Here is a 24,521-nt window from a genome sequence, read left to right as displayed (position 1 = left end):
CCTTTCTCCCGCATAGTGCGCCACATTCAACAGAATCGTGTGTGAGTCTGACAGCTGACTAGATTGCATAAGGTATTTTTGGAGGTAATGGAACATTATTTGGTGTCCATGGTGACAGCAAATCAGTACTCTCACACATTCACTCTCAGCCAAGCCGTCCACAAGGCCCAACTACTTCCGTACTGCAAAACCTAATTACAGGCATTCGGACAAATCACATCGGGGCTGGGGCAGAAAACCAGTTGGACAAGATACTAGGTCAGGCCTATCCATACAGACAATGTCCTCATGCAACCAGACATCTTGATTCACCCTCAACACGCAGTCATTATCACATATTCATAAACAAGGAGCACAGGCTCATGGTAGGCCGGGTGTACGGAGGCGATAAGACAGTCGTTAATTTTGCAGGCATAATGACTGTTGGCACACAGTAGATCTCTGCTCTGGCCAAATGACGTCACAGCCACAGAACACATCATGCTCAATAATGGCTCAACACAACCATATATATCCCTTATCGTGTCAACATAATCACATCTGTCCAGCTGTCGGTCATTACATAAACACTTCCTTATGCAAAACACATCCATAGTCCTTCATATTGCATTGAAAAATGGCAACATTTATTGTACCAATCAGGTTTTATGCTATTTTCAAGCTATTTTCATGCCAGTTCATGTGGAGAAAGAAACCAAATTTGTCTTCATTTATACTGGTGAACAGGGTAAGTGGGTCTGTACTGTCTAACCTTGGGAAAATTGATATCATTAGTGAATGCCCTAAGTCTAATGTTCACGGGTGTTCACATCTCATAAAAAAGGCCTTGTGTCACAACATACATGTACATGTATCTCCACAGTGTAATGATGACAATTCCACAAATGTAACTCCACTGGTTGACTGGCTCATGTATATGCATGAAGTAATTATAATTACTTATAACGTATGAAGTACATGTAACTGTGCATGAAAAACAGTATGACGTAAAATGCCAATTAAATCAAATAAATAAATATAACCGTATATGATTAACATGATTAACTACCTATACATGACATGCCTGCTCTTACCCCTGTTATTTAATAAAACTTACAAATGAAAATTGGAATTGTGCTTTAACTGCTTGAAGGGGTAAAATTCCTGGGGTAAGTGGTTGTGTTATCTAGCTTTTAAATACACAGGCATGGGAAATGATTGTCAGAAATAAGTCTGAAGCATCTCAAGAAAGTCTGAAAATACCTTCTCCTACCTTCAAATTTAGGAACCACCGGGTCTGATGAAGTCTGTTGCTTTTTGTTGTTCACATTTTAAACAAAAAAAGTCTGAAGAAAGCCACTGGAGGAAAATTCTACAGCCTGAATACATGCAGATTTTACTAGCGCTTCCGGGTGAAATGATACCAAAGTAGTACGATGAAAGTTGAGAGTTTGGTATACAAGCAGTGGCTGGTGTATGGTACTACCTTAAAATGACTATCCATGATACGAAGCAATACAAACAGATGTGGCCAAATTAAAAAGCATCTAATTTCAATGACTGACTTTTCAAATGAGTAATTGCTTGCAGACTAAATGTAATTTGGTGTCCGAACACAAGCAGAAAGGCATCAAAGATGTACTTGATAAAGCAGACTCGACAGAGGGATAAGAACGATGTATTTTGATAATACTATGAGCACTCTACTGTTATTCCATCAATGGTGGACACAATGCCCTCTTGGCTGTAGCAGGCCTAAATGACCATAAATGTCAGCCATGAATAACTTGTCCATATTTCCTGATTCTGAGAGATCGACTGATCTTAGAAAGGTGTTTTGAGGTTTGCTTGGAACATGGGATGATATTCTACTGGAAAATTGTAAGTTTCAGCACCAAAAATAATATTTTGTGACATTTATTTTCCTCCAAAAATGCACTTTTGTGGGCAAAAGTTTAGGTCATTTAGAGTATATTAAGCTTGCATTGTTTAAAACAGTAAACCTGAAGTTCAACTTCTGATAAATTTCTTTTCAAGTACACAGACCCAAATATGGGATTGTGCGATTACGACAGCCAAAGTTTGTCTGAAGATTAGCAAGACGTAAAGGAATTTGCAAGTTATTTTTCTTTTACATCCATGTATATACATGCACTCCTACAACACACATACACTGGGTGCTCGGCCTTACCTAACTGACACGTATGACGACCACTCTCTTTGACAGGGGCTTGTCCCTGTTGTTACTGCATCAATTGTCGGCATGCATGTTTACCTCATTGGGGTTGCTATGCTTACAGAAATTAATTACTTAACTCCAGGCCTATTTCAGCCAATATCCCTCCACTCCCCAGTAAACCCGATATGAATTTGTAAGACAAGTGTTAAAAGTTATAATGTCTATTGTTCTTGTATGCATGTGGGTGCTTGTATACGTGCCTCTCTACACATCACCAGGATACTATAGCAGCAGTCCTCTATCCTTTATCCTTTGGCAATTCATTTTTTATCTTGCTAAACAATTTCTGATTCAACAACAATGAAATCGTGACTCATTAAAAATCACAGTAATCACTCAGCTCAGATTCTTAAGCAGTAATTTGAATATTTGGCAACTATTGAAGTATTTCTGGACTGAACCTAATACCAGTCAAACTATGCAGAGACCAGTGTACCTGAGCAATTATATACATGCAGTGTAGCTTCTCTAGAAGACGCCTCAATACACAGCGCAATTGGATATAACGTTACCCAAATCTTGTCCTCCAAAAACCTGTGGTGTACATTCATGTGGAAACAGCTAAAGCTGCAAACGAATAAAGATTTTTTTATCAAGAAGTCACATAAGGTGTGGGACCCTTATGTTATTTAATATTTTAGGCTTAAGCTTTTAAATATTATGCGAGTACAAGCAAAAAGAAATGGATTTTTCTATGAATAATGGAAGGAGTTGTAACTGTTTACATTTTCTTTGTGAGCCAGTTTGATTTCAAATGCATGTGTGATGTTGTTGTGGAAGCATTATTTCCGCGTGTGTCTGGCTTCGTCAGCAATACAAAACACATTTTGCTCACTGTGACAGGCATACCTCACAAAGGGATTAATATTTGCACACGTTCAGTAAATGCTGATAACTTTAATCAGACTATTGAATGACTATAAAGCAAACTGTGAAACTGCTGGGAGTGAGATTTGTCTTCCTGGCTTGCTGACGTGTGAGAGTGGAGATAAACTCACTCAACCATTTAGGAATTGCCTCATAATATGTTTCCTCTTTCCTTCATTTCATACACTAATTTATTTTTATTCAGTAGCTATAACACATCACGTGATCGGGTTCACAGTCGTCAGCACTGCGCCATTTTGAATCTGAGGCATCTAAGTTCCATGAGTTATTTCTGATACGATCAGACATGAACGAACGGGATACCAAATGCATTGTAGCTGTTTTTTTTTATAAATAAAGTGGATGAAACTACGTTACTTGAATTCAGCTTGTGGAAATGCTTAACAAGCACCGAGTTCTGTAGACTAGCTCATGTGATTACACGATACGAGGCTAGCTTCGCGGGATATGACTCGTAGGACGGGGCTGAAATGCTGGAATACTTAGGCACTTATAGTAAACTAACAGTAAAAAAGCTTTTAACATAACACATTTTGCATCGATAAAATTTCGTTCAATGTCAAACCCTGACCTTTACGATAGACTGTAGTCCCAAGGTCATTTCATTATAGTGCGAGGTATCCTATAACGCGCTCAGGAACATATCCCCAAAGCAGCACGCTATAGCGAGACTACACTGTATATACTGTTAAGATTGATCCAGTTGTAAGGCGTGTATGTCTATAGTTTTAATACAGGTACAGGGAGCAGACAAAAAGTAATACCGAATTATTCAACCTTTTTGCACATAAAAGAGCAAAATTTAGTGCAATTTTTGCACATTTTTAAACCTGATTTTAGAGACAAAGCTGCATTGGTTGGATTGACCAATTTCTGGGCTTCACAAAAAGTATAATTTTATCAGTCAACTAAGAACATGTTTTGTAATAAACAAACAACTTGCAAACTTGTCAAAAGGTTGAAATATTACAGTACGCAGGTATGTACACATACTTTTCTTCTTTAACATGGCACACACCATAGATTACTATATATTCTCAGCTGAACTTTACCTGGAAAAGCATAACACATTTACATTTGAAAAGTTTGAGCTTCAGGGCAGTTACAAAACTGGTTTAGGGCCATTATGTCACCATGAAATGGACATAAATATATAGATATTTTAGAGATGTCTAACTCAGAGAAACACTGACAGTTTTTTGTCTTCCACTGAATGTGCATAACTACTTGGCTTATACAAATTCTTCAGCCCACTTTACATACCTGTATTACATGCACATTTACCATGAGAAATGTGCACTAACTGGACACTACTGTAAATAATTACCTTGTGTTTAAAAATACATGCATGTTTAAAATGACAATTGGCAAAGTCTTTTTTTCGTTTGAAGTTTAAACCGGTGATAATCATGAAAATAATGATTATCTATGTCAATTCCTTTTGGCAAGTGCAAAAATCACAACAAAAGAGAAAATGAGAGGTCAACATACCAGACAGATAGAGTGATAAATTAACCTGTCATGCAGTTACTAAAAACTCTGAATAAACTTACCAAGTCTAGTAAACAGCTGTTTTATAAGATCTGACATATATAAATCTGTATAAACAAGTTTTACAATATCTTGTCTGATGTCATAGTCAGATCCTGTCACAAATCTTGATACAGGACTTCAATTTTTTTAGTACTTGTCTCTTATTAAAATCAGTATATTAAAGGACAACTATCCAGATTCTACTCAGTACTGAGTCATGTTATACAAACAATTTAAAAGTTACAGGTAACCACTGTATGAAATATATCAGAAAACAAGCAAAACAGAATTCAAAAACACTACATGCAGAAATCAGAGCAAGAGTTTTAAAACAATGCTTGTACAACTTTAAGCTGACAAATATGTCGCCCTGCTAAGCTTATGTGTCGGTCATGTTAAACAGGTGCATTAAAGAGATGAAAACACGCAGAGGAGTGATTTATTTGACTCAGAATGCGGTAAAAAGAGATGACCGAAATACTTTCACCACAACACGCAATTGAATTCAGGGATTTTAACTGATAATGGTTTATCATGCGAAGAGATTGTGTGAATGTAGGCTTGCTCATGTAGATTAGGACACATGTCAGATCATATGCATGCAGATGAGGCCTCACGTGTACCTGTAAAAAAGTGCTGCTTAAAAATAATGGACAATTGCTATTTATTATGCAACTTCCTAGACTTAATAATGAAATGACTAAAAAAATAACGGACAACTGCTATTTATTATGCAACTTCCTAGACTTAATAATGAAATGACTAACTAATTATATATAATATATATGTACAAACACCTTCAGTGAACTATCTGGGTCCAAACCACAACCAGTATCTTAAAATGTCTTTGATAAAGAATGTTCATGTACATATCCAAGAACACACATGTAGTTTAATAGCATTTTTTATGCATGTTATAAAATAAACAGTGTGACAAACTTCACAGAAAAATGGCACCAGCAAATTGTTCCTAAATGGATACACCAATATTTATTACTATCTTTGCCAGGTCATGAACTAGCTAGACTGGCCCAATGCCAGTACCTAATCTTCATAAATATTTATTTTCATAGAGATGATAGCATTAATCACGATATGTTCAACATAGTTACAGACAGAGTAATACAACAGTGCATTTACCTTAAATACAGGTGTACCCTCTGTTTACTCCATGCTTGATAATGCCACAGCCAGCTATTGGGGGAATCGCTTCGCCTGAACAGAGGCTTGCATGCATGTGCCACCATGGAGTCTCATGTACAAGTGATCGGGTTGTTGTTTATCTTTCCCAATGCCTACGCAGTCCAAATTTCAGGCAGTTCTATCTACAAATATAATTACAAACACCTCTTATCAGTTATCTGTTATCTGGTGGAGATAAACAGTTTATGGCTGTAACTTGCCATAAACACTGTACCTGAGAGAGGAGAAAAAACAAAAAAAGCATGTATTAAAAGATCTTCACAAATTCCAACAATTTCATGAATTTTGGAAAAATGCACATGCTTCAGCCTGTAAGACTGATTTCTAGTAAATAACCTATTCATATAAGAAGCACCAATTGCATGTCCCCAGGTCATCTGAATCAGGTACGTGTTCGTTCACAAGTGCATGACTACGGAATGAAAACCACACACATTATGACATGAAATACCTCACAGCTGTCTATTTTGTGGAGACAAAGTTCAGTTACGCCAGCTGGGTCCCTACATGGAGGCTCAATTAAAGTCACAATGAGCCGAGCTGCTCGTCGACAGATTTAAGTTTAATGGCTTCGTTCATTTACCCAAAACCCCTCTATCACGATAATTACCTCCATGTGTTTATCCTCATCAAAACCTAATCACCATAGACTGAGGTGGCCTTATCAAAGTTCAAACTTAAGTGGTATATCATAGCACATATCTGGTGAAACATATCATCTGGGTTTCATGTGCATGCATTCTATAGGAAAAAGATAGGTGCAGATTCCACAGACATGTTTCTTATAAAATTGGATATAAATATTCCATAAATTCTATAATCCATTAAAGATATGTACTTGCGAGGAATTTTGCTAAGAGGTAACATGATGCATATATCGTAAAGACTTCAAAGCTGGTCAAACGGGTATATATTTCGCATCTCATGAATTTGGCTCAACACAAACACTCGCACACACGCATACACATTATACATGTAGTACAGTAAGTAAATGTAAAGACAAGCTATTTATAGAAAGCAGGTCAACTGTGCAACTACATGATAATATTTAAGAAAAATAAACACAGCAGGATACTACAGTATTTACATCCTCATAGTCATAACAATAATTCTGTCCACATTTCCGCCACAAAATGTGTGAACTCAGACAGGACGTAGAAGATGCTGCTATATACACACTGATACGAATTTCCCAGTATCCACACACTTGTCTTCAGGGCTTACTTTTCATATCTTTCTGTCAGTTTGGCAACCTTACAGATGTGACTAACTTGTCTATTTGACTAAGGTGTCACCACCTGTACATAATTAAATATCATCTATACTAACACTAAACAAATCACAGAAGCATTTTGTCTAATGTATAAACTTGCATGTGAAATTATGTGTACCTAGGTTAAAAATAAACATGTCAGCCGACATAACATCATTATGTTTGTAAACAAAGTAGCCTGATTATTTTTTCTGACAAAAACCCTCCAGGTAAGGAGATAAAAAGTTGAAATGTAGGCCTTGGCAATCCATGGATTCAGGACAGACATTACAAATACTCTTACTATTATACATACCGACATATAGATCAAAGCTGTCATGGTAATATCGTAAAGAAAATGACCACGTATCACTCTAACTTTTTTTTTAATGATAAGCTTTTATGTTAAGTTTAACATTCTCAATCCCTTCAGAATTTACATATAAAGTGAAGTGTATTGCTCTACAAAGGTAAAGTACTGTATACTGTGATGTAAGCAAGTATATGATAATACACATGTAAATTGTATAGCTAGTTCAAATCGACCAAAGGCATCTCTACTCATTGCCTTGTTTGTATTCCTCTACAAAGGTACATGTACAAGTACCAGATGCGAGTAAGTAAATGATATATCTGCATTGTACCACGGATTGATATCAATGTCAACTCATTACCGTGACAGTAATTCTCTACAAATGTACATATACAAGTACAGTTTGTTAAGAGATACACAAGTAATTGATATATCTACCACAGGTTCAAATCAAAGCCCCCCTCATTACCTGGTCACCTGGGAATCCTGGTGTTCACTGACCTCACCAGGGTTAATTAAACGGGGAGGCCGAGTAAATCACATCACTGCTCTTGTCATTAATTTGGCTAACTGGTACCCTGAAGGTTGGGTCAACAGTCAAAAATAGTATCTTCATGACCTCCAGGGTGCGAGGTCTACCATTCCTCTGTAGGTCACTACTTAGTTCTGACATGAATACCAGTATTCCACAGACAGTGTCTAGTCTTTCTACAGTTTATAGTGTGTGGAGACATAAATTTTCTGTGATGTACCAGACTTTATAGATCTATGTACACATATTTGTGCCATATATATAAGTTAACAACCATTTAACCTGGCACGCTGCCAAAAGCTGGCAGATTTCATTTGAGGGCATATAACCAGCCTTTCGCCTAAATCAGCAAACTGTGAAATTAAGTAGAGTAGTTCAAGGGCGTAATATCTTGAACTGCTTAAACAAAAATGAGGTTACACACTTCAAGAAATAAAATGTGGTAAAGACTGAATGTCAACAATAGTCAAGCAAGTACAGTCCATATCTCAACGTACATATACTTCATTATACAATATCAAATGTGGTATCTATTAATTTTTTTTAATGCTAATTATAATTATTAAATCTGAACATTTGTGATGTAACCGATATCATCATCACTATTAATATGAGCTAAAACAGATTCCCCAGTACAAGCCAAATGTAAGTATGATAGGTGTCATTTGTCTTCATGAACATTATATCTTGAATAATAAACAGCACCAACCCAATTGGTTGTAGTCAATGTGTACTATGTACTATCTGCCACATTTTTCATCACATAACCATAAAATTTTAAACTAAAATTCAACTGTGTAAATTAAATGAAGATCAAAACAACTAATACAATTTGCAAGCCAAAAAACTTTAATACTGATCATAACAAAATCCACTCTTTTGTTTAATTGGTATTCAAGAATTCTTCACTGACATGATGGCAGTCAGGTTTAGGGTTGAAGTTACTTGAGTAACCACCAACCTTCATTAGGTACCTGACAAATTTTCTGACTTAGAACCACAGCCAAAGCAGCAAGATATGGGTTAAAACGTGCAACCTGATTGGTCAAGGGCTTGACACAAGCAACAGGCCATGGGTTCACCAATCTTGCCGACCCAATCCTGGGAATAACCTCCAACCTAACAACATACTCTACACTGATATCTATAAGTGCATCTGCATGACAAACACATCCACCACAACCCTAGGCTGCTGAAGAACAATGGTGTCCTGATGATTTGGGGCCATTTTCCACTGAGCAATCAGATTTTAAAATAGTACAATAGTTCATCTACATGGAGCATCTTATCTTTTAACCATAACATTTCAGTCATGATGGCAAAAGTCAGTACAATCTATTTACATGTAACAATCAACCTGCTAAATCACTTGTTTAATCACAAACCTTAAACAGGTCTTTTTAAAATATTGTAGCCAACTTTCACAATTTTGGTAGATTTGGTTTTCCGTATGGTTTTTAATATATAATGTTTTTTGTAAAACACTTTAATACCGTTCACAAATAGAGCATAGACTTTAAGAATGCTCTGCAGGTAAAAACCTGTGTATCACCTGTTGTGAAGTCAGGTAAATGTACTTTCAAAAAGGTAATGGGTTAATCATGAAATTCCAGTTTCCTCCACTGCTGCCTTTTCAGTGAAAACTTTCTTGAGAAAAATACAAATCCCACAATATCAGAGATAACAATCTGAACACAAACATTAGATTATGAACATAAAAAGTCAATGAGTGTTTACAAATTGGAGGGTCTGGTACTTTCATGACCATTCCCTTTATTGAACTTAAGTCTTATGGCTAAGATGACTTTAAAGTTCAGAGCCAAAAGGTCTGTTGATAATAAAACAGTTTTAGCGTGTAAAAAATGAGGCCATAAATTTCATGTGTTGGCATATTACCTGGGTGAAGTTGTTACAGAGATTGAAATAATACTCTATGAGCAGGCTGTGGAGAAGTTATGTGTGATGAAACAGCAGCCCAGCTACAGGCTTGACAGGTGGTCTCCATGAAATATCAGCTGTGCCCAGGCTGCCTTGCTGATTCACCTTAATAACAGGAAGGCCATTTTCACTGTTCAAAATGTAACTGATTAGCTAAATTGTTGGCAGTCTTTTCCTCATGCACGTATATGTAGTCATTAAATCACCTTTTAGGCGTTGATAGACAGGGTTCAAGATGTTCAATATTTCCAGTTCTTCAGGTTGATGGTCCCAGAGATGACGAAATTAAGGTCACATAATGTGACTTAAAAGTTTTAAGATTTATTAGATTCCATTTATATCAGCATTAAACAACAGGACGATGTTTAAGTGTTTTAAATTATGAATCAAAATTAATGTGCACAGGTCATGAAAACAATTTATGAACACAGACCTAATTAACTCCATGATCAATTTGACAAGCAGATCTGAATAATTTGAAATAACTTCCCTGTTAAGGCAACTGACCAGGTCAATTTACAACTGGGATGTTGTGTGTTTTGTACATGTACACAAACTTTGACAATGATTGGCTCAAAAGTGGACCTTAATAAGAAGGTCAACTCGAAACGGACACAAATTCCTCATTATGATAATTAATATGCAACTCTTTTGAAATTACAGTATTATATATCCCTTCAGTGATATGGTGAGTAAGTCAGATAATGGTTGGGCTAGTATATCGTAACAAATCTTGACCTTAACACAAAGGCTATCAGACAGGCATGAGGGCAAGTTTTTACATGTACAGTATATCCCCGCCACAAGCTACATGTGCCTTGGAAAGGGACCATAGCCCCTGACACAAAATTTCAAGCCAATATGCAACAAATCCATCACGATAGTCACTAACACTGTACAATGAATGTCACCACAGAATAGATACAGATATTAACATATTTTTTATACCAAATTATCAGATGGTGTTCACAAAAACACCTTATGAACATTTACAGAGAGATATTAGCAATGATACCGACAACAAAGGTAATACCAATTATTTGTATTGGTAATGATATCAGCCAGTGGTAATTGCAATGATTTGCTTAAAAAGGTATTAAAGATTCCAATTAAAAGATTTCACTTATTCCTGTGCACATATTTACATTGGTTCATTGTTGTAGTGAGGCATAAATGAGTTTACCTTGGAATTTTTTCGGTTGAAATCACGTCTGCTGTTGAACTATAAACATGAGTCAAACGCTTCATGGACATGGAGTTTTCAAGATACCCATGATCAAAGTGTAAAGAGCGGTTAGCAGGGCTTATAGGACCGTTTAGGTTGTCTTACATGAAGTTTGATGTACATCAATACAGCATACATTAATGATGATGACACACATCCAGAGATGAACTCTGTTTCACATGTGGTAAAGTTCATCAGTTACCTGCCCAAGGCCACTGGTTTCATTTTCCTCTATCCACAGAATGGACTGCCATCATACAGTCATATAACAAAAATATTCTTCAGTGCAACGTTAAAACACCTAGCAAATGAAATCTATTCCAGAGTGAGGTTCCAAAATAACAAAATTATGAGTGTGGTTCTTCATAAGATTTCTATAGGTTACAGTGTTGATTTGACCACTCTGATTGTAACAGAACCCCTGCACAGTAATTGTGAAACCTACCTTTAGTGGATAGGGAAATGTTATGTAGTGATCAAATGCATCTAGCTAGCCAACTCATTGTGATAACATCAAAGCAGATAATTTAGCATCAGTTTTTTTTATTCATGAGATAGAACTTTGCAAATGAATTTCTATTTCTGGAACTGAAAGTCCAGGATCAGTTTACTTGACGTAGTCCTGAATCTAAAGAATTTAGTTCCTACACACCTCATTTTTCATACACGATATCAGAGCTAGCATTGAAAACATATATAACCACTACATAGTCCCAATAAACATCAATCATAAACAAGCCGGTTTTGGGCTTGATCCAATGTTGTCATGATCAAGGTAAAATATAGAAAAGGTACATGTAATAACAAATTTCTGAACAAAAGCCACCATGTACATGTATGAAGTATCTTTCAGTTTAATCAGTTTAAAGTACAGAATATGGAAGTGGATAAAATATCACAAACAATCACTAATATTTCTGACATTATGCGTATTGTTTTATGATATAAAATTATCTCTGTGGTTCAATGAGGTCATTTTTATTTTGAGCTCTTCAAAAACTGTGGTAAGTCCTTGTGGCATAGTGGTTAGTATGCTAGCACAGAACAATGACTGAGGATTTATACATACCTTTATAATGATTAGTGAGATGATTAACACACTACAAGCATTCAACTACATGGAAATAAAAGTAACAGTCTGTTGGTTTAACGCAAAACTGAATATTTGTAGTTGAAAGCAAACGTGAAAATCCTTTTGTGAATAGTTATTTTTAATAATCGCAATAAAATATTGATGTTACTGTTTTAGCTTCAGATGACAACTTTGACAGCAGAGCAACATACTGGAATTTCTTGTGATAAAATGTCAGTTGCACGCCTCACACAATAAATATTTATGAAGTTTACGAATTCAATTCAATCTTGTTTGGCTCTTGAGATCCTGGCCAATAAAAGCTGAGGCAAAGTTTACTAAATTTAATAATATATGACTACTTCCTCAAATAAATCTCTAAAAACAAGACACACTGAGGACTATACATTTAGATTTTTCTACGACATGTGCTTTAAAGGCATTTTTAATGAAATATGGGAATGAAATGTATTACAATTTTAAGGGTTGTGTATTGAGAAGTGAAGTGGTTCTAAGCCATTTACAAAACCAGTATACCATTAGAACATTAATAAAAAAAAACAAGGCAGACATAGTCGTATTTCTGTTAATAGGAACCCATCCAGGATTTTTTTGTAACCCACCTGGCAAAGCTGGCCCGTAACAGAACAGTTAAAGCTCTTATGCAGTAGGAAGTGAATTGCGTCTTCGTATGTGTGTACACAAACTAATCTGTGAAGAGAAATGCTGATATTATGAGTCATGCAACTTAGTCAACATTCAAAATTCAATAAACAGTCCATTCTGCCAATGTGCTTGCGCCACTAAAGTATCATGCCAAAGATACCAGACATGGCACCCGACCCTGCCACATTATACTGATGCCAGGTCAACCAGTCTTGTTTCCTCGCTCTAACCTCCAGTGCTGAGTGCCAAGTGAGGCAGCAACAAGTACCGTTTTAATGTCGTGGGTAGGACTTGGTTTTCAATGCTGTAATATATACGCTTACAACAATAAGAAAAGGTAAAACATACAAGTAACATTTTGGTAAACTCTAAAGCTAAGGACACACTAGATGGTCATACTTGCTTCTGCAGGCAAACTACAAAGGTCAGTATTGAGTAAAGTGTGTCATATGACCTAGTAAATCATTTGACATACATAAAATGACACAGGCCAGCACAATACCATACTGATTGATTGGCCATCTTGGTAATCTCCATGGCTGAAATTCACTGGGGCAGACAGAGTGGAACTGCCCGCAGAGTTCGCTGGCATCTTACACGTGCTCGAAGTAAACTGGCACACTTAGCCTGGAACCAGATAATCTTGCTCACTTAAAGGCGCAGCTTAACAAGTGAGAGCTGCATCAGAGCCTATTTATGGCTTCATTGATCATGAACTAGTCCGTCATGGAGAAATTAACATTTTAGCCCACTTATATAGTGAAGGGCATGATTTATAAATCTATATGATAGTGTTAGTACATTTCTTGCATTTTTTAAATACAACAATATATATGATCAACCAGTGCACATAGATATTAATATAGATGTTTAATATAAAAACCAATCACACAGAGCTTTCACATATTTGTATCAACAAAAACGTTATGTAATAAAAAGAAAGACAACAAGACAAAAAGAAAACTCAGAAAAACTGTACAGAATAAGTGAATGCATCACAAATCTTGACCTTGTTTGATCCATATGTACATAGTATACGAGTACAATAAACTACTTGTGCTACATTCTGAAAATTCATTCCTATATGGCTAAATACAGAACAGCCATTTAGTAATAATACCTTAGCCAAGTCACTTAAAAAAATGTACTAAAACAATAAGCAATTATTACGACATAATCAAGACAAAAATAATCTTAAAACTGAAAATACAAGTTGTGTTAATAATAAAACAAGTTTAGTGAAAACAAAGTGCAGGTTTACCAAAAAAAAAAAAACCAAAAAAAACAGATCAAAACAGGTTTTGGAGCTAATCAAATGAAGTCCTTCTGGGCCAAGGAATGTTGGGTGGGTCTCTTCCCCAAGGTAAATACGAAAACCCATCCTATGTTACATATGTTTACTTGGCAAAGTAGATTAAAAGAATACAATCATGTTCACCGAATAAGAAACTTACTGGTTCTCCAAAAGAAATCTTAACAGAAACTCAGTAAATCCTAGGCCAAAATCTCAGTATAAAGATTGCTTACATATACTGATAAGCGAGGACCGCTGGCTACTCTTAGACTGAGAGCTATGCGGACCCGCTTCCGGTGTACTGCTTACCAAGAGCTGCCACTTCACTAAATTCTGATGCAGGTGCGTTCGTCCAGAGTAAGCATAAAGCACGGCAATTCTGAAAGCTGAAATATTTACGCACATTTTGCCACAATTGGTATTTGCCTTTACATCACTATTACCCTGTAAATTTAGCTGAACCTGATTTATTTGGCCCCGATATAGACATGGCATGTGGGCGCAAGTCACAACTGTAAAATATCTTGGATTTACTGGTAGCAAAAGCTATAGAATACGGAAAAAATTGGCAGAGAGAAAATGTCTTGGTGAACATACTTCATTGGAGTTTTGCCTGGTTAATGCATGTATTGGTTCATTTTGCACTGAATTTTCTTGCACGGAGTTTCTCCGCGTTAAGCTGTTCTTAAATATCACTACTTTAACCTGGATGACACCTCGGTTATGATCTACGCCCAACCTCATATTAAAAGATCACAGCTGAGATCCTTGGCTCCACCCTGCCAGTCATAAAAATATATATATACTTTATGAATGAATAAATAAATAAATATCGGTAAATAAAATTAAGAATAAAAACTGAAATAAGTTGAAAAATATATAGATGTATATTCCTACTAATAGACATACAGGTTGCTACACAAGCAAACAGTAATACCAGAAACATGCAGTCTGCTGTAGTTAACCATTTACTTTTAATTATTGCCATGACAACATCATGAACATGTCATAGTTAATACAAATTGATATATGGGCCGAATCAAGAAAAAGAAAAGAAAAAACAAAAAAACAAAAAAGCACTGAACATATTTACGGAACAAAAGTTAATAAAAAATCTGACGCACAATCATTAATGAGATGGATATTGGATTATTCGACTATACACACAACATTTACACATCACATGTATGCTGTAAACAAAATCAATATTCTCAACCAGACAATATAAATAAACAGTCATGTGGTGATGTACGTGTTGTGAAGGCGTAAAACTGAACAAAAAAACTTTCGACAGAGGGAGTTTAGATAGCAACAACATTCTCACCTATTCTGGTGTGTAGAGATCGGTGTAATAAAAGATTATTGTCAGACAACTGTCTTCATTCAATCATTGGCCAGTCTGAAACCGTTCATTCATTCCTTCGTCAGCTGACGAAATTTCTCAATGAATCGCGATAACTCCCCTGCTACACCTTGTGGCTGATGCTCTCGTTGTGTCTCACGGGATTTACATCCCCCCACGTGCGTCTGTCTCTACGGTTTTCCACTCCTGGAACCTCTAGACATAGAAGGCCTTTGTTTGAACTTTAAATATAATCCTTTAGCTGTCATCTCGCATCAGACAGTGCGGAGGAAGTGGCGATTTCCCTCGCTTTTCTCGCTAACTCTGTCAACCACCGCCAGGGGGCGTTAAGAAACGTGTACTCGCCTGTCATTGATATTTTTAGAAGTTTTTCTTTGACAGATTCTTATTTCACTGAAGATGGTTTGATTTATGAAGCGTGTGCATTCTAGGTAATGCTATATAGTAAGACAAGAATTTTCAGGCAAAACGCAAAGCAGAGTGAAGTTGTTGAGTAAAGTAATAAATTTGCCGAACAACTTCTTTCACTTGTGGATAGAAATCAAGGGGAAGTAACTCCGTACGAATTGGTTACGTGATCAAAAGCATAAGCAAGCCGTCGCATGTAGGTTAATTTTTGTTTGTGGACGAAATACTTTAACTTAGCCGTATTAGCACTGCATACAATTGACCCACTAGTATACTTTTTGGATATACATCGTTCCGTTAACATTGTTGCCTTGTACAAATACATGTGTCAAAGTTAGTGGGTACATACGTCATTAGGTTTAGTTCGAACCACTCCGTCTCTGTCATAAGTCAAGTGACAGAATTATTCTGGAGTAGTTAACCAGAAGTTTGGCCTGTCTCGGTAATGGTTCAAGGATTTAGTCTGCAGTTGATAATGTGAGGGATTTGAACTCAAATTTCCAGATGTGAAGACCAGCATGCGAGTACTGAGAATTCCAGCTCTGTCGAGCTGTGGTTATGCATACTGTTAGCCCAAACAGAGCTGTGGGAATTCCCACTTGTGTAGCTAAAGAATTTCCTTTACTGCGAGTATAATATATGAGCTGCTCCAGAACTTTACACATGTATACATTAAGCAGTAGTCATTTCCCATGGCTTTTCTTATAATAAGTCGATGGATATAGCACCATCTTGTTAGTTTGATCTATGGACTGTTTTCATGAGTTAACTGATAACAAAGTCACACAGGCTTACTGGTACCGTACTCATGCATTGTCCTTACCTCAGCATGGTTTGTGATTTTACCCAGCTTATTGGGAGAATTTTCTCTGTAAATGCTGTTGTGGCCTGTAAATATATCGGGACCAACGTCTAGATGCGTAATATTAGGTATGTAACTCCCATTCATAAAGTGAGGTAAGGCTTACAGTGCTGGCAACCAATTTTAGCTCTTGTCAGGAAGATGAAGTGGGCCATGGCCAGTGGTTGCTAAATGTCTATCAGTCCTTGGGACACTCAAGAGGTGTGACTGATTCATTACAAGCTTTGGAGAGGGAATCTGTAGATTCCACTACAGTTATTGTTAATGGGGCTTTGGTGACGGTTAAATAGTCAATGTGGCACTTGGCCTCCATAAATATGGAATATGAAAAGCTCATCTTGCAAAGTTGGTCATTGGTTTACCACTGGTGATTCTATTTCCTCAATCCATAAAGATGACCACCACCAGAAATGTGAAACATTCTTGAATATGATAATAAACAATAATTAAATGAATAAGTACTTGTGTAGAAGTAACGACACATGCTTTGCATAAAACGGTTGGCAACTACTAACATGAGTGATGTAGAATACATGTAGGTGTTGATGTTTTGTGCTGTACACAAGAATATTTCACTTATACGATGGCGGCCAGCATTATAAATGGGGAAGGAAACCGGGCTCACAGAATCCCATAGCCCTCCGCGGGTTGCTGACAGATCTTGCCATGTACGATCTGAGAAGCCTGACCCATCAAAATAGTAGTATTTATATATGTGTCTCACAGGAAGCATCATCATACTACTGTTGTGGTTAAATGCTTATAGATGATAGGAGGAGGGATCTTAATTCAGTTTTGTCATTCATTTCATTTCAGATTAGAGCGGATGCAAGATGTTCTCGAATCTCTGCAGAAGAAGCCGTCAAGTAGGGAGAGTGAAGACACTTCAGGATGTATGCTGTGTGGCTTGTAGGGCAATATCATCGAATCAAACGGCCAAGTATAGGAGAACTAAGGCTCTATTGGACAAGATCATCCGTGTGGACCACGCTGGGGAACTTGGTGCTGATCGTATTTATGAAGGGCAGATCGCTGTGTTGGGGAGGACAGCTGTAGGGCCGTTAATAAAGGTAAGCTGTGCAGGAAATGATGTTTTGCAAGGAAGGTAATGTCTGCATGAGAAAAATTGTGATATCAGAACATTTATAGCAAGTTTAATTTTTCTCATGCAGACCTTAAGGAAATGTTTGGCAAATGACATCAGAATATATGTAGCAAGACTTTGTCTTAAATGTCTTCAAATATATGTCATATATTTGAAGACATTTAAGAAATATATGACATATATTTGAATATATGACAAGGCTTAACATATTCTGTATGTTGTTTTATGAAATTGAATGTAACTTTGCTTGATACCCAGACCTTTTATGCATGCATAATGAAAAATAGTGACATTTGTTTGATTGTGAAGAAATCTGTAAATACTGATGTTCTGAATGTGTGACAGAATTACTTAACGTAGCCTTGTCTATTGTGATATGAATAACATATAGCCTCTGGTACAAACGTGTGTAAATGAATGGATAAATAGGGGCCGTTCAAGGCTGTAGGCTATGTATATGAATAGAGTGATTTGGTAAGCTGGAAGATGGAAATCCTATTATTGTATAAATTAGGCTACAAGGGAATATTCATTGCAAGTGTGAAAGTGTGAAACAAATAAAATAGATAAAATACTTTGGGTGGTCAGAAGGTGCTGTGGGATTGTGTATAAGTTTTCATTATGTCATCACAAGAAACATATTTGACCCAGATATTTTAAATACAGAGTGTGTAACTCTGCAATGTATAAATGTTTTATTCCAACAGGAAATGCAAGCTCAGGAAAAAGAGCACAGAGAGACATTTGAGAAGTTGATGGTTAAACACAGAGTCCGACCCACTGCCCTGTTACCTCTCTGGCACATAGCAGGATATGTCTTAGGTAACTAACTTTTTTTAATTCGGTTTATTCAGTGATGAAATTCTCCCCAATTTTACATGAGTCAGAGTTATACCCCTTAGTGTGGCTTCGTGGAGTTATTCCCCCTATTTCGATCAAATCTGACTTTTAAATATCTTTTTCCCCTCAGGAGCAGGCTCGGCCTTGTTAGGTAAGGAGGGAGCAATGGCCTGTACAGTGGCTGTGGAAGATGTGATTGGAGAACATTATAACAAGTAAGATGATTTAAGATAGTCATTCCATCTTCAGTTCTGATGCAGGTCTTGCTTCTTCAGATTAAGCTGTAGGAGCCCTATTATTTCTGTATTATTTATGCCATGACAAGATTTAATGATATTTGTTTATCTTTTTGTTTGTAGGACATTTCTTTGATATATATCAGTGGATTTTCTAGCAAGCACTCTGTAACTGTATTTTTTTATTTGTTTATTTATTTATTTGTAGTCAAATTCGAGAACTTGTTGAGTTGGACCCAGAAGAACACAGGGAACTGCTTAAGGTAACATTTGTTTTTATGCTCATTCAGTTAGTCATGTTTATAACTTATTACTATTGTAGTATAGAAGTACTAAATCAACATTAGCCTTGTTTAAACCAAAGACAAGAAGAGGACATAGTGTGAGTAATTTTACTTGGTACCTTACATGTACGTATCATTGTTTTTTTTTTTAAAACAAGTTTTTGTATTTAATTTGTGATAAATTACAGTTAATCGCAATCAGAAAAACTGCCTTAAATGAGATTACACTTGCAGATTGTCTTTCATTCGTGCTTTCCATGAACCTTGAAATACAAATCACTCTTATTCTTAATCACACTCAGTCTTAATCAAAACGTTATTTTCTATTGCAGACATTGAAAAAGTTTCGAGATGATGAGCTGCATCATCATGATACTGGATTAGAACATGATGCTGAGAAGGTATCAAGACACTGGCTATTTCTTCATCATCTGCAAACATGGCGTTCTCAAATGATTTAATGCGTGGTGTGTTTGTCTTTTCCGTCTGGTATGTCAGACCGGCCCCGATAGCACATTTGGTAGAGCGTCTGCTTCTGGAGCGGTAGATCCAGGGTCAGTCCTGAGTCGAGTCACACCTAAGACTTTAAAAGTGGAAGTTATAACTTCCTTGCTTGTCGTTCAGCCTGAAGGGGATAGTCCAACAACTGGTTGACCCATATCAGTATAATGGCTCGGGCGGGGTGTCTTACTTGCCTTCGGTAAGCCGTCTCAGTGAAGCAGCACTAGATAAAAGAGCGGTGGAAATCTGTCCTGTAACAAGTAGGCACATTACATGCAGGATTCCTTCATCGTCATATGACTGAAAAACTGTTAAGTACGACATTAAACCCCAAGCACTCATTCACTCACTCACTCTGGTTTGTCAGTCATCTTGCACAGATCATACATCAGTTAATTTGGGAAAACATATAATCTGTAATATTTGTGAAAATGTCATAACTAGTTTCACAACTTGATATCTGTGAAAATCTTTATTAAACCACCTTCTAAAAAACTGATTACCTTATCTTAGTTATGGCATCTATATTTATTGGAGGTCACTTTGAAGAGGTTTTGATAATATTTAATATGTTTGTACATCAAATTGATGAGAATACAGCAGTTTGCGTACTTCTAGACTAATGACATTGCAATTACCATCACTGGGTATTTTATGTACTTAATTCAGCTTTAATAAAGCATGGTGATATAGGGGGTGCCAGTTGCAACTATTTAAAAATATATATGAACAGTGAGAATAAGGCCTTAACTGAAGTTATTTGACAAGAGGCTGTGTTTCACTGGTTTTATGTGACCGTTTGCCAAGTATTACACTGTCGTCACTGCTCTGGTTTACTCTCTGAGCGGTAATCCTCTATTATTACTTCATGCTGAGGAACAGCTCACTGGGTACTGATTTGAATAAGTAAGTTGATATTTTTCTTTTTGTTTTCTACAGGCCCCATTTTACACAGCTCTGACACAGGTGATAAAGGTGGGCTGTAGAGGTGCGGTCTGGATTTCAGAGAAAGTGTGACAGAGAGAAACCTCAAGTGACAATACATGAACAACATAATACCTCTGATTTTACACAGCCTCACACACTAACACCTGTATTCAAAGAAAGATGGTTGTGAAGTGCAGGTTGAGTGCTGTGTGTGTTTGCACTTCTTGAAAATCAGAAACTCATGATTGGACACAGGTGAATTTGTCATGGAAAAAGCTGTGTGCAGATGTGAATTACGAAAAAGTGTGTGATTTTTTTGGTTATTAAATAACTGTGGCTTTATATTGCCCTTGTTGTCACTGAATGTGGCAGCATGAAAGGACTTCAACAAGCTTGTGAGAGACAGACTACAGATCATACAGTATGTTAAGGAGTCAGGGTTTCAGTTTGAGAGATTTTCCAACATTTGCAAGGTAATTCTTTAAGAACGCAAATGCTGTTCAAGACACAGGGGATTTAAATAAATAACAATACAGAATTTGCTTATTTGTATGTCATTTGTTATGGATATTTTGTATGGTATATTTTCACATCAACTGAATGAAAAACTCTTAAACAGGAAGGCTCTTAGCCCTGTATTGTTGGTCAATCTTTGGTTAATTGCATTAAATCAGTTTTTGAAAAACTCAAGTGTAAGTGCGCTAGATAGGGCTTCACATCATTACAGTCATCAGTCTGGTTGTAGTTATGAATGAATGAATGAATGAATGAACTCCTGTTGTAACTGTCTTAGACAAAGCAGTATGCCTTCACTGTACTGTGTGGAATAGCCTGCAAACCTTTAAACTTCTGAGGGTATGATAAAAGAAGCAAGGATTGTGTTCTGTAAACAGATGTACAATGAGCTTTATTCAAGAAAAAAAGAGAATGAGTTCGCTGTGTAGTATTTCTGTGCATTCAGGAATGGCTGCCTTGTAGACGACTGTTCAAAAGGAAATTTCTAGACTAGGCTACACCTATCTAGTTCATTGTTTTGAAAATCTGTAAATTAAAATAAATATATAAAAAGGTACATGTCCTATACAAGACATAGACCACATTGTTCTTCCTTACTAACCTCCTCTTTGATGCAAGTGTTAAAATGTCCTGTCAAAAAGATATATTCCCAACCATGACAAAATTACATTTTGTTTTGTGTACCTGAATTCCTTGTGTGATTACCTAGAGAGGAAATTCAATACATGCATCTTGGACTGTAAGATTTTCTAACACCTACTCATAGAGTATTTCACTTTAATATATGACACTCAGGTTTAAAAACTTAATCAGACACTAGACACACCTCTGAAGTCGGAGTTAAATTCAAAACAGCACCCTTATTGCTCAAAGACTAGTGGCTTTGGACATTATATAACACTGGGCTATGCAATGTTTAAAACCAAATACACTAGCCCATAGGTCACAGCCAGCACACAAAGATCACCGGCTCTCCCACCCAGAACTTAATGGTCTCAGACCACCAACCCATCCAGAACATAATGATCATGAGCCCACCCACCCAACACAAAACGCTCAAAGGCCCAACCACCCACCACACAAAGCTCACCAGCCCAACCACCCAGCATACAAAGCTCACCAGTACACCCACCCACCACACAAAGTTCACCAGAATCCAACACACAGAGGTCACTCACCTAATACAGAAAGATCACTAGCCCACACACAAAGGCCACCAGCCCCCCACCCAACCAAAACACAAAGATCACCAGCCCACCCACCAAGAACATAAAGCTTGCTAGCCACCCAGCCATTTAAGGTGCTCAGCTCAACCATGCAACACATACAGCAACTGGTGAACGGGTGAGCTGCCAGGTTCAGTCAAGCTCCATCTGCTTTAATACTTAGCAGTTACTTTGGGTGACGTCTTTACTGTGAACACCATCATACACATATAGCAGACCTGAGTGCCTCTCAACAAGATATATGAAAAAACACAGAAGAAACATAGGAATTCTTTCATGGAAAGAAAGGAAACTCCAGATCTATTTCTGAGACTTATGGATGATATTTTATTTGATGGCTTTTAAAATTCCATACTGACGAATTTTCCCACTATACAACTGGTCAGTTTTATGGGTAAACGAACTGATAAATCACAGACCTTTGGCAATTGTGCAATGCCGGTGGTAGACAAGTAGCTGTCGATAAATGTGCAATCCGTTACACGATCCCATGAACAGTGAGAGTGCAGAAATTGAGAAAGTGGGAGAAATGAAAAATTCCCTAAGGCCAGGGTTGAACCCACTGGATGATGTAAAACAACAATGCATTATCAATATCACAACCATAACCAGAATGCGCCTATCCTAAAATGAGAATGGCTCGCATACAGTTCATAGCTATGATGTGTTATTGCTGAACTGGCGCATGACCAAAATCATCCAAGACTAAATGATCACTTGAGATGATAATGGTGTAACATTAAAGTGTGATGAAATGTGCACTAGATATAGATAAAAGATCTTAACCTTCATACATCAGGTACTTTTTAGATCCCACTGCTGTTTTTACCTTTCTGTCAATGTTAACTTCTTTAAAATCTCTATCTTTTTCATTTTGATACCACAATAAAAAGAAAAATTTTTTTTATCAACCTACCCTATTTTTCTGATAAAGTTGGGATACTCCCAACAATGATTTTTTTTAAGGGTGGTCTCGAATAATTAAAAAATGAATGAGTATGCCCAAGGCATCAGGAACAGAATATCCACCTTGTAGCTCTTGTGGCTTACACGTATGCAAAACTTAGCTTAGTACATGAAAAATCGGAATATGCATGTAGTTGAACATAGAATACATATTAACCAATTATCTTATTACTTTTGTAAATTAAAAGGCATGCAAATCATCATCGATGGAACATCTTGGTGTCATTGTGGGTTACATGTATGTAAAACCTGTATCTGCACACGTAGTAATTTTTGAGACATTACCCTAGCCATTTATATGCTCCTTAACATTGATCCTTAATATTTTCAGTAATTAACACACAACTATGGAGTCGCCGAGGGAATATCTCCCTCCTGACACTGTGCTTTATATGTATGAGATTTCCTTTAACATTTACTTTAACACTGAATAGATAGGAACATTGAAAAATCCAGTGATAAATTTGGGTTTAAATTTATTGCGTAATCATAATAATACACATTAATAAAAATGAAACCGTTACATCCAGATTAAATTAGAACAGTACTGATGTAGTAGAAGTACCCATTTCATTTCCATTAATTCTTATGTGATGTAGATGTCACAGGTACATGTACTTTGCACAGGCAAGTTAAAAAGCAGCAAAAAGTTTGGATTGAGCTGGTTTTTGGTAGAAATATAGGAAGTTTATGCAAATACAGGAAATTATAGGAGAATGTGAAAAAATAGGAAATAGAAACACTCTGAGGGCTGACATATTGCTTTCTGGTCTTATCAAAATAAACTGCCATTGCCTTGAGAGATCATTTGGGTTAAGCACTTATATGAAACTAATCCATGTATTAAGCAGAACACATGCAGATAGCTTGGCGATTGTGGATGTAATATTATTCCCTGGTGCTGTCTGATTACGATTTAAGTATTGCTTCAGCAGCACTAAGTTCACACCAATGACATTTTTAGTTCACATTTTACTGTGTGCACAATGTGTCAACAGTTTCAGCCCGATACACATGGCTGGTTTGTTTTGAATTTAATACATATAATACCACGTAGTATTACCCATGCACTAGTTTTGACGAAAAGGAAACTATGAAATATTTAGTCCCCGCTAAAAAAAAACCCCCCAAAAACCAAACACTATTAAACTGC

General features: G+C 36.7%; 2 protein-coding genes across 4 annotated transcripts in view; one reads left to right on the top strand and one right to left on the bottom strand.

Annotated features, from left to right (window-relative positions):
• Window positions 1–15,770, bottom strand: part of LOC135482167 (uncharacterized) — a 34,747-nt gene extending 18,977 nt beyond the window's left edge. The window contains exons 1-2 of one of the 2 annotated variants that reach the window (XM_064762026.1): window positions 15,459–15,770; window positions 5,780–5,964 (exon numbers count right to left, since the gene is read on the bottom strand). The gene's annotated coding sequence lies outside the window, so the exon portion shown is untranslated. Of the gene's footprint in view, window positions 1–5,779; window positions 5,965–12,797; window positions 13,742–15,458 lie in introns of those variants that run through there. The other variant, XM_064762027.1, reaches the window with a different exon arrangement.
• Window positions 15,771–15,834: 64 nt separating this feature from the next.
• LOC135466379 (5-demethoxyubiquinone hydroxylase, mitochondrial-like) lies at window positions 15,835–21,743 on the top strand. 2 transcript variants are annotated; one of them, XM_064743827.1, is made up of 7 exons: window positions 15,835–15,928; window positions 17,584–17,837; window positions 18,580–18,694; window positions 18,843–18,927; window positions 19,157–19,211; window positions 19,565–19,633; window positions 20,673–21,743. In XM_064743827.1, exons 2-7 carry the CDS (start codon window positions 17,601–17,603, stop codon window positions 20,748–20,750), a joined length of 639 nt encoding a protein of 212 aa, XP_064599897.1. In that variant the 5' UTR covers window positions 15,835–15,928; window positions 17,584–17,600; the 3' UTR covers window positions 20,751–21,743. The 2 variants fall into 2 exon arrangements, with proteins under 2 accessions (XP_064599897.1, XP_064599905.1); XM_064743835.1 differs by lacking the exon at window positions 15,835–15,928 and adding an exon at window positions 15,998–16,101.
• The last annotated feature ends 2,778 nt before the right edge of the window (window positions 21,744–24,521 follow it).

This window comes from Liolophura sinensis, chromosome 1, assembly GCF_032854445.1.
Source record: "Liolophura sinensis isolate JHLJ2023 chromosome 1, CUHK_Ljap_v2, whole genome shotgun sequence".
Taxonomy (NCBI): Eukaryota; Metazoa; Mollusca; class Polyplacophora; order Chitonida; family Chitonidae; genus Liolophura; species Liolophura sinensis.
This window is presented reverse-complemented; position numbering and strand designations above follow the sequence as displayed.

What these genes read in the sequence shown, in the direction of transcription:
- LOC135466379 (XM_064743827.1), top strand. Translation starts at nt 17,601, where the DNA reads ATGTTCTCGAATCTCTGCAGAAGAAGCCGTCAAGTAGGGAGAGTGAAG. An exon ending in CATAGCAGGATATGTCTTAG is followed by an intron (nt 18,695 to 18,842) that starts GTAACTAACTTT and finishes TTTTCCCCTCAG; the next exon opens with GAGCAGGCTCGGCCTTGTTA. An exon ending in TAGAACATGATGCTGAGAAG is followed by an intron (nt 19,634 to 20,672) that starts GTATCAAGACAC and finishes TGTTTTCTACAG; the next exon opens with GCCCCATTTTACACAGCTCT.